This window comes from Tiliqua scincoides, chromosome 6 (genome assembly GCF_035046505.1).
Source record: "Tiliqua scincoides isolate rTilSci1 chromosome 6, rTilSci1.hap2, whole genome shotgun sequence".
NCBI lineage: Eukaryota > Metazoa > Chordata > Lepidosauria > Squamata > Scincidae > Tiliqua > Tiliqua scincoides.
Genome location: NC_089826.1, coordinates 84,829,230 through 84,844,375, shown reverse-complemented (window position 1 = coordinate 84,844,375; position 15,146 = coordinate 84,829,230). Strand labels below are relative to the sequence as shown.

Sequence of the window (15,146 nt, the reverse complement as noted above, 5' to 3'; positions counted from 1 at the left end):
AAATGACCTGGAGACCAGGGTGAGAAGTGAGAAGTTTGCAGATAACACCAAACGTTTCCGAGTGGTGAAGACCAGACGTGATAGTGAGGAGCTCCAGAAGGATCTCTCCAAACTGGCAGAATGGGCAGCAAAATGGCAGATGTGTTTCAATGTAAGTAAGTGTAAAGTCATGCATATTGGGACAAAAAAATCAAAACTTCACATATAGGCTAATTGGTTCTGAGCTGCCTGTGACAGATCAGGAGAGAGATCTTGGGGTGGTGTCGGACAGGTCGATGAAAGTGTCGACTCAAAGTGCGGCAGCAGTGAAGAAGGCCAATTCTATGATTGGGATCATTAGAAAAGGTATTGAGAACAAAACAGCTAATATTATAATGCTGTTGTACAAATTGATGGTAAGGCCACACCTGGAGTATTGTGTCCAGTTCTGGTCGCCACATCTTAAAAAGGACAGAGTGGAAATGGAAAAGGTGCAAAAGAGAGCGACTAGGATGATTACTGGGCTGGGGCACCTTCCTTATGAGGAAAGGCTGTGGTGTTTGGGCCTCTTCAGCCTAGAAAAGAGACACCTGAGGGGGGACATGATTGAGACATACAAAATTATGCATGGGAAGGATAAAGTGGATAGAGAGATGCTCTTTACACTCTCACATAACAGCAGAACCAGGGGACATCTACTAAGATTGAGTGTTGGGAGAGTTAGGACAGACAAAAGAAAATATTTCTTTACTCAGCATGTGGTTGGTCTGTGGAACTCCTTGCCACAGGATTTGGTGACGGCATCTGGCCTAGATGCCTTTAAAAGGGGATTGGACAAGTTTCTGGAGGAAAATTCCTTTATGGTTTACAAGCCATGATGTGTGTGTGCAACCTCCTGATTTTAGAAATGGGCTATGTTAGAATGACAGTGCAAGGGAGGGCACCAGGATGCAGGTCTCTTGTTATCTGGTGTGCTCCCTGGGGCATTTGGTGGGCCGCTGTGAGATCCAGGAAGCTGGACTAGATGGGCCTATGGCCTGATCCAGTGGGGCTGTTCTTATGTTCTTATGTTGTGCCCTTAACTGATGAGAGCAAAAAGAAATAAGCCACTTTGGGGCTATTTTAATAACTACTTGGAGTGGGGTGATGGTGGTCAGGAGTGTGAGGGGAAAGAATTAACCACTCCATACACTACAGTTGTGATTAGGATTCAGGCCCCCCCCCCAGAGGTTTTTGGGGTGAAGGAGGAGGCACTTTTGATCACAAGCATGCCTCTTCAGCAAATATTGGCATGCTCATCTAGTTTGATCCTTAGGCTAGAATCCTAACTAAGCACCATTTGCTAGGAGTAAGTATCACTGAACTGAGTTGGACTTACTTCTGAGCAAATTAGCATATCATTGTTAGTGAGCTACAGGCTGCAGTACTATCCACACTTACCTGGGAGTAAACCCCATTGGCTATAGTGTAACTTCTGAGTAGACACTTATAAGATTGAGCTGACATGCAGATATCAGTCATCCCTTAGAGCAGAGGTCTCCAAACATTTTGGCCAGAGGGCCGCATCAAATATCTGCATGGTGCTGAGGGCTGGAAAAAAAATTTAAATATCAAATTTATGTAAATAAATTAGAGGTGGAACTTAGATGAGTGAATAAATGAATGAATGGGCTCATTCATTCAAACTCTCTGGCCCTTAGAACACCCTCCAGATGCAACCAGAGCACAGTTCCAGTCATGTTCGGCCAAGTGGGCCAGAGGCTTTCAGGGGACAAGAGGCTGGCCATGGGCCAGATTGAGGCTCACCATGGGCCTCATCTGGCCCCCAGGCTGGAGTTTGGAGGCCCATGCCAGAGTATGCAGTGGGCACCTTAGCTTCCTTGGCTCTTGCAGAGAAAGATAAATTCAAGAACTAATGTGCTTTTTAAAGTATAAAAATTTAAACGCCTGATCACCTTTCTTTTTGTCTTTCACAGTCATCCTTTGGGTGAAAGTTTGACTGCCGGCTAAGCAGATGTGTATAGATTTTATAAGCTGTAAGATCTAAAAATATGAGGCTGCCACTTCATTAAGAAACTTGGCAGATCACCTGGCCTTTTCATGAGGAAACCATCTCCTCTCTGAGTTGCAGTTGAGCTTTTCTCACAACCTGATGTTACAAGTCTGTTCTTTCACATCCTGTGCAAATGGGAAAGAGAGACTTTCTACTTTGCCTTTCTTATAAACTTACTGCTAGGACCCTTCATTACAGAGGGCCCTCTTTACCCATGGGCTTGACATCTGCAGATTTGAGCTACTGCGAATGCTGAACCTAGAGGGCCTCTTGGATGCAATTGGAAGTGACTTCTAGTGGCATTTGGGAGGTGTTTTGAGGTGCGGGGAGGCCAATGGGGGTCTCCTTGCGCCTCAGAACACCTCCTGGATGCAACCAAAAGTTGCAGACATGAAGCAGATGTTGCTTCCAGTCACACCCCAGAGGCCTTCTGAGGAGGCAGTGATGCCAGCACGACTTTGAGAGGGCCTGGCGTATCCTTCAGGTAGGTCATTGCAGCACCCCACCCCACCCCCAGATTCAAGCATCTTTGGATTTCGGTGTCTGTGGGGGTTCCTGGAAGTGATCTCCAATAGATACCATGGGCCCACTGTATTGCCTAAGGGAAAATTTCCGGTTTGTTTCCTATCCCCATCCTCAGAATTCTGCTTGTGTGGCATAGCTGTGCCATGGATAGTGCTAGCACTGGAACCAGGCACAAGGGGGCAAGTTTTCACCTTAGGTAGGGCTACCAATGGGACACAACCAGGTAGCCCTAACGTCAGACCTCCAGAGGGGTCAGTGTTAGCAACCTTCTGTCTGTGTTGGGCTTAAACGTTCAGTCACTGTATCTTCCATGTACTAGTCTTACATCTTTCTGTTTCAGGCTAAGCTTGTTCTCAAGAATATATATATATTTAAAAAATAAATCCTTAACCAAGGCTTTTATTTTTATTCCAGATGGGAAAAAACGGTTTATTGGCATCAGGATGCTGACCATAACGCCTATGTAAGTCTCGTCTTCGTACTCTCAGATGCAAATATCCTGAGCTGCACTGATGCCTGTAATTCCCATAAAATAAGTGGCTTTCCCTTGTGTGGAACTGGACCAACATTCAGGTGCAGTTGCGGGTAACTAATCATATACTGTATTGTAACTGGTAGGCCAGATGAGTATTCTCATTTAATAAATAATAATAATAATAATAATACAGGTATTTATATACCGCCTTTCTTGGTCTTTATTCAAGACTTTATTCAAGGCGGTTTACATAGGCAGGCTTTTATTTAAATCCCTTATTAAATAGGGATTTTTACAATTTGAAAGAAGGTTCTTTCTTTCAAGAGCCACTACATTCAGATGTTTCATTCTGATCTGGCCTCCCTCCTCCCACGCTCAGAGCAGATGGAATAACTGGGCTTCAGCTTCTCAGCTGCTTCAAGGTTGCACGGTGCCGGTGGCCTCAAACTGGCAACCTTGTGGACGTTATCTTCAGGCAAATGGAGGCTCTACCCTCTAGACCAGACCTCCTGCCATTTACATTAAAAATGGCAGAGTCAGCATCAAGGGTCAGGATCTTCAGGTCACTGCCAAGGCCGCAACACCAAAGGAAAGCACACTAGCACTTCTCCACATACAGTCAACCCTCCTTATCCGCAAGCTTGGCATCAGCGGGTTTGAATATCTTCAGGTGCCGAACCCGTGACTGGAGGGCCTCAGAACACCTCCCAGACACAACTGGAAGTGGCTTCGCGTCATGTGTGGGAGGTGTTCTGAGGTGAAGGGAGGCTGTGTGTCATGTCTCTGTTTCTCAGGAGGCCTCCTGGGCATGACTGGAAGGCACTTCTGGTTTGTACTGGGATACTGGAAGTGCCTTTCAGTCACAGGTGCCTTTCAGGCCCAGGTTGGCACATGCTACTTCCGGAGGGCTGGGCACGGCCCCTCAGGTTAGTAATGCAGTATTGTTCACCCTCCCCCCACCTATTTCATTATCCATAGAATTCAGTATCTGTGGGGGGCCTGGAACAGATTCTCCATGGCTACTGAAGACCCACTCTACCTGTGCTTGAGCAGGGGCACCTGCCATCTCTCTATGGGTATTGAGGAGCCATCCTTTCCGTGATTCATCACCTGCAGTGATGGCTCCATCTGTCCTCCCCTTCCCATCTCACCCTGAGTGTGATGGCACACACTGCAATAGTACCAAGAGCTTCTGTTCTTTGTGGCACCCTTGCTGGTTGCTTGCCTTAGAGGACCAGCAACAGAGCAAATGCGTGGGAGCGACAAAGAATAGTGCAACAGTAGAAATGTTTTCAAAATTGAATCATTATGATATTTGGGTGCTTTATTTTTTTTAGGCTAGTTGAAGAACTTAAGCTTCATAACCCAGACTTTCCAGATGTCAATAGTGGAATTTATGTTCATGAAGTAGTCCCAAATTCGCCATCTCAGAGGTATGTTGTTCATCCCAAGTCAGCAGCAGGCATCTTGCAGCAATCATGCTAATGTATAGATACCAACAGTGTCACATTTAGATTTGAGGTTCAGCTCGGGGTTGATGATTTTGATCTTTGTTTTCTGAAACGAAATTGTGATGAGATGTGTGCTTTTATTTCAAGATCAGTATACCTAATGATCATGTGTTGTTTTCAGGATTCACTCTACAGTCACTCTAGACCAGGGGTGTCCAAAGTTTTTGGCAGGAGGGCCACATCAGCTCTCTGACACTGTGTCGGGGGGGGGGGGAGAATTAATTTACATTTAAAATTTGAATAAATTTACATAAGTTTGCATAAATGAATATATTAAAGATGAACTTATATGAATGAATGAAGGTCTTGCAATAGCTCAAGGCCTATAAAAGGCCTTACGCAAAGCAAGGCTGGCCTTTCCTTTGCTGCTGCTGCTGCGTCACAGATGTGAAAGAGCAAGCAGTGGAGGGAGCTCTCATCCCACAGCTCACATGAGAGGTCAAACAGTCGCCCTCACGCTGAGAGAAGTTGCATTGGGCCAGTGCGGGCTTCAACAAATCTCCAGAGGGCCAGAGGCTCATTGGAGACTGGGGGCTCCCTGAGAGCCGCATTGAGAGGCCTCGAGGGCCACAAGTGGCCCCCGGGCCGGAGTTTGGGCACCCCTGCTCTAGACCTTCATGTACCTAAATTAAGAGACAGTTGATAATGTTTGCTTTTGAAACATAGAACTTTTGGAAGCAGGGCTGCTTTCAGCCACATTTGTTTGTCTTTAAAAATTCTCCCCTCTCCGCTGATCATAACATAGCAGCTCCAGTGTTGACATTTCTGCACCTCAGAATACATTCAGAGACTTTTACAAATTTCAGAACACTTTCAGTGGTAGAAGTGTGTTTGTGATGAATTTCTGGATGCATTTTTTGTAAGGAAAAATATTAGACACATTTTGGTATGTGAAAAAATGAAACTGTTTAGATAGTAAGGGCAAATACTTTTTTTTAATCCTCTTTAGACAATCTGTTAACATATTGTAGGATAAATCTTTGGTTTAAGAGAAGGTGCTTACAAATTTACTCATGCACCACGAAGAAGAAGTTGGGTGTCAGAATTAAAGAGTTTAAAAGCATTTTAAATTACTATTTCTGCTCCAGATACAAGACAAAAAATATATACCAAATAATTTCTAGGTCCAGGAAAAGAGAAGGAAATGAAAACCATAAGTGATAGTTATGTAAAACCATATTTTTAGAACAATTTTATATGGCTTTCTCTGTTTTGACTTAATGGTCTAACTACAGGTTATATATGCATAATGTGAAATGATTTTTTGTTTGTTTGTCTGTCTGGAGGGGTGTAAAAAGGGATGGAAACATGGCAGGGAGAAAAGTTTCTTTTAGGATTTTCCCCCCATTACTGTTTTGATCCAGTTGCCTCCCCACCATGTGCTATTTTATATGGGGGAGGGGGAAGAACACTTCTCTTGACTTTCAGTTGAAAGTGTTTTTCCTGTGTAAAATAGCACATGGGTGGAGCTGAGATCGGAATTGGTACCGCAGTGAAGACAGGCTTACAATCCCTTTACCTCTTCTGCGGTTCTGCCCTATTTTGCATCCCCCAACCGCAATTAAAAAAAACCTCAAGGCTAACCACATTATGCATTTCAAGCTTGACCCTCAAAGGATATCTAATATTTCTTCTTAAGCCATCAGTTCTATAAGTACTTTTCCAAAAGCCCATAAAGACATCCATCTGTCTACAAAAAAAATTGTCAGGAGTTTTCCCTGCCTGCCCATGTATGCACATTTGCTGTGATTTTACTCATTAATGTTGCCTGCCAAGTTTTTTGGAGCCAATATTATATATTAGGAACTTTGGTCTTTTTCCAGTTTTGTGCAACAATCATTTTTGCAGCTACAGTATAAGTGCACTGCCAGACATATCCCTGTTCTGTTTTTTAACATATACGGTAATTAAATGTCATTCAGAACAACAGTTCTTAGAGAAGAAAGCCATTTGTCTCCTGTAATTTCATATATTAATTCTAAATTCTCATCCAAAATGGTTTTATAACTTTATAACTCCACCAAAAGTGGAAAAAGTAAGTTTTTTAAACATCTTGAACATCTATTACTTTTAGGTCCATACATTTTTCATGCAGTGCCATAGTGAGATTATTTTAGAAGTGCTTTAAAATATTTACAGTTTTAATATGAAAGGCTTATTTTAGCATTTCTCCTGTTGCATACTAAAATAATTATTTTGAATATCCGTGTGCTGCTTTTCAAGAAAAAAATAACTCTCATAGTAGTTTGGAGAACAAAATTACAATTATAAGATATTTCATTTTCCCAAAGGAACTTGCAATATGAGAAGGCATGGAAGGCACCAGCAAACAGCAGTAGGAGAGAGGGTATGCTGACATGAACAGACCCTACTACATGTAAAAATAAAAATCCCACTACTTCAAAAGGTATCTCTTTGCCCAATTGGTTGGTTGGCAACCTTCAGTCTCGAAAGACTATGGTATAAGCCTACAGCACCCAGTATTCCCAGGCGGTCTCCCTTTCAAGTACTAACCAGGCCTGACCCTGCTTATCTTCCGAGATCATGGTATAAGCCTACAGCACCTGGTATTCCCAGGCGGTCTCCCATCCAAGTACTAACCAGGCCCGACCCTGCTTAGCTTCCGAGATCATGGTATAAGCCTACAGCACCCGGTATTCCCAGGCGGTCTCCCATCCAAGTACTAACCAGGCCTGACCCTGCTTAGCTTCCGAGATCATGGTAGAAGCCTACAGCACCCGGTATTCCCAGGCGGTCTCCCATCCAAGTACTAACCAGGCCCGACCCTGCTTAGCTTCCGAGATCAGATGAGATTGGGCATGTGCAGGGTAACAGTTGCTTTGCCCAATTAGCAAGGGTTTATTGGGTTCTAATTCCATCGCTACAGGTGCCCCACTGTAACTGGATCCGGTATCCACAGTTACGCTCATCTGCAGATCTAGGGGGCCCTATACACCACCATCAATCACCTTGCCCATGACCTTTGTTTTTCTTTAGCAGCAATGGAAGTACAGGTGATTCTTGTTAAGAGAGGAACATTCTTTAACTGAAGAATAGGACATGCAGGCAACCAGCCTGCAACCTAAATTAACAGGAAGCAGGACAGTTCCTGCTTCCTATTAGTGTTCAAATAGTCTCCTCTCTGTAGTGTTCAGGCTGGTTGCCTACATGGCTAGTTCTTCAATTAAGCAGAACGTTCCTTTCTTAATAAGAAACACCCACGCTTCCACTGCTGCTAAAGAAAAACAAAAGTAATGGCACAGGGGGGCACTATTTATATAGGGTTCCCCTATATCTTGGTTTCTGTATCTGTGGGGGACAGAATGGAACCCCCACGGGAATGGGGGGAAGGCCCTGTATTTCATAAATACACAATACACATTTCACCTGATACCCAAATTATTTTTTCTTTTCATTTTCATGTATTGGAAAATGAGATGACTGTAGTTCTGAGTGCTTTCCACACAGTGCCATGAAAGGCAGAAAGGGAGAATTTTTACTGTCCATTACTAAGTCTGCAATTCTGTGCACACTTACCTGGGAGTAAGCCCCACAAACATAGTGGAATTTACTTCTAAGTAAACAAGTATAGAATTGCACTGCAAGTCCTGCATTCTCAAAGTTAGCTGATTCCCATTTTGAGAAGTAATTCATGGATCAAACTGCTATGACTTCTTTATAAAATATTATTTTCTTCAATGTTAAGCACCTTTGACCTTTTGAGAACAGCTGCGTTTTCATGGAACACTAAACAGTCTTGCCTAAGTGCCCAGGCTCAGCTTACATTTTCTCTGTCTCACCTTTGACAGATATATACTTAACGATGTGCTGAGCTTACTGAGCGGGATAGTGAAGGCCCCCATCTGCTATTCTTGTTGTACTGTCCTAGAACAAATTCTTTGAGTTTTATTTACCCATTTATTTATTTGAGTTTTATTCTTTGTGTTTAATTTCTCTGAGTGATTTTCGGAGTCAATGCTATTCTCCACCTCCAAGGGAACGTTCATTCATGTTTGTGCTATGTTCACATACCAATTTATGTGTTCACATACCAATTTGGTATGTGATAAATACCAAGCTATAGCTAATGCGTTTTATGAAAACAGTATGGATTGAGTTAGGAGCTGATTAGGAACAAGTCTTTTCTCTGATCGTGTTGCAAAGCCACCCTATGTGTCATTGTTTTTCCAGAATACAATTAATTCTTTGATTGACCTGCAAATATGTCTGAGTATGTATGTTATCATAGGTAGATAGATAATTCCCCCTCCACTGTGTCAAGTGTTTCCCCCCCTTCAGAGCGTGTGTGTGTGTGTGTGTGAGAGAGAGAGAGAGAGAGAGAGAGAGATGATTAAAAACGTATGATGTGAGAAAATTAAGTTAGTAAATTCTGGCCCTCATTGCCCAGCAAAATGCCAAAGCCCACCACAAAACACATGTTTGGAAAACAATTTGGTATGTGATAAATTTTCGCTTCTAACTGTTTCTCTCTCTTGACAACACAGAGGTGGGATTAAGAATGGAGACATCATTGTTAAAGTGAATGGACGTCCATTGATGACTTCTGCTGACCTACAAGAGGCGGTGATAAACGAATCGCCTCTACTACTTGAAGTTAGACGAGGGAATGATGACTTGTTGTTTAACATAGAACCTGAAGTAGTTATGTAACGTTGAACTGAGGAAGATCATTGTGACACAAACTCCTTTATTCTGGAATATCGGATAAGATACCTCCTTTGCCAAGACAATAATGGTACCTCATATGACAAGGTGATCTAACAAGTGCCTGAGCCATTGCTGTGCCTGGCAGCCAACAGTGAGTGAGGCGTCAATAGCATTGCTTCATATTTTGAATCATTGCCAATGTATTTAGAGCCAGCTTCCTTGGGGTTGTTCTTCAGCTCAGATAGTATCTAATACTGCAGTACCTTGACTTTCATCCACTTGACTTTTATCGCTTTGCTCTTTCAGCCATTTTAAGTTATAACCACATTTCATATTTTGTCCATGTGCTTTCCTTTTTTGTCCAATATCATCCAACCTTCCATGACATTCATTGACATGTTTATTTTTCTTTTATTTCTGTTTATTTAGGTTTCACACACATTTGTGTGTTAGTTTTTTTTCTGTTTTTGCCAGCCAAAATAAATGTGCAAGCTAAATAAGGCTATGCTTTGATATTTCTACATTCTTGACTTCCATCCATGCTCTGGTCCCTAACCAGGCTAAAGGGCAAGGGCCTGTTATATGAGATGGCTGTATAGGGAAGTGCCTTACCGTGGTTGTTTTGAAAACCAAAAAATACAGTTCTTGTGGTTTAAAAATTTGACTTGATTTGAACTGTACACACTAAGCAGCAAAATATGCCTGCCCCCTGCCTTCATCCATCCTTTGTGTGGACCTTACCTAAACTGCCAGCTTCTGTGTGGTTTGTGAGTGGCTGTGTAACTGAACTCTTGGCAGACTGGTTTAAATGTGAGATGCTGTATTGGCCCTAAGAAGTCTTATGTTGCATGGGAACAAGGCTGAGAAATCATAAATAGCAAAAGGAAGGAAAGTGAGCAGATGCACAGACAGGTAAAGATGTTGGCATCCAAGTGTGATGTATACAAAAGCAGTGGTGTATGCATGTTCAATTTACAATATCTGTGTAAATGACCATACTGGGCAAGCATAGTTAATTCTGGGATGGAAATAAACTTCAGACTCAGAGGCTTGTAGAAAAATGTTTCTGTTTCGTAAAGGATCTTCACAGTGAAGTTCACCACTACCACCATCACCACAAAAAGGTTTGAATGTCTCCTTAGTAGAAAGTCCCACTCTGCTCTTACTCCCAGCTGTATAAGATTGCAGCCTTATTTAGAGAAGTTCTCTCCAGGCAACAGCTCTGTTAAAGGTGCAGGTCAACTTAAATGTGTATGCAGTCTAGGTTGTCTTTTTTTTAAGTTTCTGAAGCCTGTAGGGTTTGTAGAAGTGTGGGTCAGCAAATGTGATTAGGGGTTCATGGTTGTGTTGTTCCTAGCGAAAGGGGTGTGTTTGCACAAAATCCAGGATGCGTGGATTGCATATGTGATAGTGGAGTTTGTGTGTGTGTGTGTGTGTCTGTGTGTGGCAAAGGGAGTGTGATAGGGATTGTGTGCATTAATGTGAAGAAAGCCATGTGTTAAATCATTAAGAGAGTGAAAAACACTTGTGAATTCCAATCTGGCATTGTCACTGAAATACATAAGAAGAGCCTGCTGGGTCAGGCCAGAGTTCTTTTAGTCCAGTATCTTGTTTCCTCCAGTGGTTCACCAGCTGCCTCTGGGAAACACACAAGCAGGTAAGAAAGGCACCCTTCTTTCCACCATTGCTCCTCTGCAACTGCTATTCAGAAGGCATACAACCACACTCAGATTGTTTCATTTGCAGCCCTTTCCCCGGAATTGCCACCCTTTGTTCACTCATTAAAAGTTAACTTTTAAAGTAATGGAGCACCCAGACTATGCCATTGTCGACTTGTTGCACCCAGTGTCTAATGTATTAACCACTTTTGTTATTTCCAACCTGAGTTCTGGTGACTTGTTTATGATAAAACAAAATTCCATAAAGCAGCCATAAGCAAAGCCCAGTTAAGACTTTTAGGGCTCTTGTACCTTTTAATTAAAACATTTCCTGTTTGCAGGTTCAGCCCATTTTATTTCAGCCTATCTTCATTGTCCCAGTATTGTATTCCTGCCCTGGTGAGGGAGGTTTTTGTTAGTGACTTCCTTTCATTCTTTTTTTCTTTTCTTTTGGAGCAAAATAGAGCTACTTAGTTTAAAAAAAATAAGAAGAAAGGAAATCAGTAAAGTCTCTGCCACGTTGCAGGAACAGAGACTGGCACTAAGGCAATTACGATATGCTCTTCAAAGGCCAATTTACAAGCTGTTCATCCCTCCCCACCTAGCTGAAATAGGAATCAATGCAAGGAGCTGAACTTGCGAACAATAAACTTTTAACTGAAGCTTCCAGAGACCTTTACCAAAATGAGATTTGCATAGAAAAATTTTGGCCATAAGAAAGGACATTGCTAGATGATGTGCCATCAAGCATCCATTTTTGTTGGAGAATCCAGTTTAATCCTGTTTCCTCTTAGTTGCAGAAAAGGTAAACCTCAGCAGTGCCAAAGGTCTCTACAGCAGAAGCAGTTTTAGATGGAAGGTATCTTCCCCTCTGTTCCTTCAAGCATTGAATTGCCATGTAAATATCCATGTTTGAACCCCATCCAGTTTAGTGAGTGTTCTCATATCTTCAGTAATTTTTTTCCAGTGTGCCAGGAATGCTCCAAACAGAGGTGAAAAGGAAGACAATTGGTGGGGTAAGGAGCAAAGGTACCCATGGCTATTAGGGATAGATAGGCAGGTGTACAGGCAATACTAGCCTTGAAAGAGGACAAGAAGCTGTGCAGATTATGGAAAAGCCACCTTTCACGAGAAGCTCTGATTTATGAGACTTCAGTAGGTGAAACCTAGATGTGCTAGGGGTTCAAATTTTATTATTATTTTTTAAATGCAGGCTTAGTTATGGCTCCATTATGCTGTATGTATACTGAGGTCATGAAAAAGTAGAATGTAGCAAATGATTCTTATAGAATTATTGACTGATTTAAACTCAAACAATGTGCAAGACAAAGCTGAAAGCTTTGAGAAAATGCACAATTTTTCAGGGGTTTAAAAATATTTTTTTCATTGTATTGGAAAGCATCATTGTACAAATTGTATGCATTATGACATGTACTGTATGTTCCTACTGTACAAAAAATAAAGTTTACACAAATGAAAGTTTCATTTTTGTTTGTAATTCTGTTGAATTTGGTACATTCGTTAGTGCTGACTGGATTAAAATTCCATTAGTAGAGGTGTTTGTTTACGATGAGTAAGATAGGTTTACAGGCTAAGTGTACTGAACACAATAGGTTTCCTTCTGAGTAAAGTAAACACATTTTCAAATACCTCTACTCATAAGAGAAAATCAAGGTGCTTTGAAAACATCAACATAGGTTATTGCTAAGCTCTTCTTATTTGAGTCACTTAACTGTGGTTGCTTGTGGATAAAACTAATGAAGTAAGTGCCATTTGTGGATAAACTCAGATAAACCTGCAGTGCCAAAAGTGGATAAACTCAGAAGTAAGTGCCATTTGTTTTAATGGTACTTACTCCCATGGAAGTTTGTATAGGATTGTAGCTTTAATTTGTCTTGCCTTTGGCTGATCTTTATATTCTAAGAACTGTTCCAATCTAATTTAGACTTATTAAGAACATCAGAACAGCCCCACTGGATCAGGCCATAGGCCCATCTAGTCCAGCTTCCTGTATCTCACAGAGGCCCACCAAATGCCCCAGGGAGCACACCTGATAACAAGAGACCTGCATCCTGGTGCCCTCCCTTGCATCTGGCCTTCTGACATAGCCCATTTCTAAAATCAGGAGGTTGCACATACACATCATGGCTTGTAACCCGTAATGGATTTTTCCTCCAGAAACTTGTCCAATCCCCTTTTAAAGGCGTCCAGGTCAGACGCCATCACCACATCCTGTAGCAAGGAGTTCCACAGACCAACCACATGCTGAGTAAAGAAATATTTTCTTTTGTCTGTTCTAACTCCTCAACACTCAATTTTAGTGGATGTCCCTTGATTCCGGTGTTATGTGAGAGTGTAAAGAGCATCTCCCTATCCACTCTGTCCATCCCCTGCATAATTTTGCATGTTTCAATCATGTCCCCCCTCAGGCGCCTCTTTTCTAGGCTGAAGAGGCCCAGGATTTCTTATTGGGATTTCGAGTTCCTGCAAAGACAGAGAATCCATTAGAATGGGTTGATCTAGAGATGCATTGATCCAGATGGTTCTGAGGGAGTTTCATGGTACTGTGCTTTTATCCCCTTGCCCTGGGAATATCAGCTGCTATGGAGCAACACAAACCTACACCAGCTCAATTGTTGGCACAAGTCCACATTGTTCCATCAGGGTGGGTCAGGCCTGGAAAGGGGCTTGGGATTCACAAGTGCCACTGCTTCTACCCCCTCCCACACCTAATTCCTTTTCCCCTACCCTATTCCATCACTGTTTCATCCTGCCCACCCCTTCCCCACCCTGTTCAACCCCTTCCCTGCCTCCCTCCAATCCCCTGGGTGAGCTTACCTGCTCCAGTGGATGTCCATGGGACCACGAGCGTGGGAGGCTGCTGTGGCCTATCTACTGATGGGCCTGCAGCACACGTCAGCCAAGGGTGCTTTGTGGTCATCCTAAAGCAGCTTCTATGGGCACAATGCTAGTTACGTCGTTGGGGACGGGCTTAGGATTGGGCTGTTTATCTGGGCAGCAACAGATACTACTGATCATGGAATAGGCATACCACATGTTTTGGATGGGATTGCAGTCTCCCTGAAGACTCTGGTCCACACCCTGGGAATGCTCCTTGACCTGGGCATATTCAGGTCAGTGACCAGACTGCAGCCAGGAGTGACATTTGCCCAGTTTAGATTGATGTACCAGTTGCACTCATTCCAGAAGCAGGAACTGGCCACAATCATGTGTGTCTTAATTCTTTCCCAAATACAGATGAACAGTAGACAGTCAAAGAACGACACCTACAAGGGAATTTGGGAATTCCACTGGCCATTTTGTGCCTTAGCATCACATTGTTCACTCAGCCTCAGTTTGTGGCTTATTGAGCTTTACATCCTTATCAGAAGTGCTGCCACCTGGTCTTTTATCCCCCCATTTTCTTTCCTGTAACACTTCCCAGCTGCTGCTGTTGAACTTCTTTTGTGCTGCGATTCATGCAGCTCATGCTGAATTTATCACTTTTCCTATAGCAAGTTGTTATTCCGTTTAAATACTTGATGACAGAAAGGTGAGGCTTGGAAATTCACCTTCTGCAATGAGCTAAGAAGCAAAAGGCTCAACACCTATTTCGGGCTAAATGATAGGAAAATCTTTCTAGCCAAATAAGGAGACAATTGAATGTCTTTCACTATGTACTTTTCCAGAAGAAAAAGGACATGCCTATCCTTTGGAACTCTCTGGAGCATGCTGTTAGGGAAGAGCTTGGCACTGATAGTCCATTGGGGCTTCTAATAGTTAAACTCTTTTAATTGACTACGATGCCATTCTCTTCTTACCACTCACAGAAAAGCTATACTTTTGAACCGTTAAGTACTTGGCTGCCTATTTAAAACAAAATGTTCAGTTGGTTTTTGTAAACGCCCTGTTACTAAGTCCATATCCAAGACAAAAATATAGGTTACACATTAAGCCTGGGCTTTGTAGATGGAAAAAAATTTGGCAGCCGTTAACTTGTTTCGGTCAAATTCAGGTCAAGCGAATGAATGCATTTGAAATGCATTAGCTGACTCGTTCTGTTCCCAGAAAGATGCATCAGTCCATCACCTTACTCAGAATTTGATCAGCGTCCCAACACAACTAATGAGAAAACTTTAGTGGAAAGCTGACGTGAGTCTTCATAACAAGCTATGGAATGCTAGGACCGTCAAAGAAATCACCAAGTACTCATCAAGCTTTGGAGTAATCCAGATCTCTTCTCAGATTAGAGGGTAAGCAAAACAGAAGGGAAGAGG

At 42.5% G+C, this 15,146-nt stretch overlaps 1 protein-coding gene and 1 pseudogene across 1 annotated transcript in view; one reads left to right on the top strand and one right to left on the bottom strand.

The window, feature by feature from the left end:
• HTRA3 (HtrA serine peptidase 3) overlaps positions 1–12,262 on the top strand; it is a 37,346-nt gene extending 25,084 nt beyond the window's left edge. Inside the window, exons 7-9 of the mRNA XM_066631927.1 lie at positions 2,972–3,020; positions 4,370–4,465; positions 9,049–12,262. Of these exons, the coding sequence (XP_066488024.1) occupies positions 2,972–3,020; positions 4,370–4,465; positions 9,049–9,214 (311 nt within the window). The 3' untranslated portion in view covers positions 9,215–12,262. The remainder of the gene's footprint in view (positions 1–2,971; positions 3,021–4,369; positions 4,466–9,048) is intronic.
• LOC136656203 (5S ribosomal RNA) lies at positions 7,270–7,388 on the bottom strand (annotated as a pseudogene).
• Positions 12,263–15,146: the final 2,884 nt, after the last annotated feature.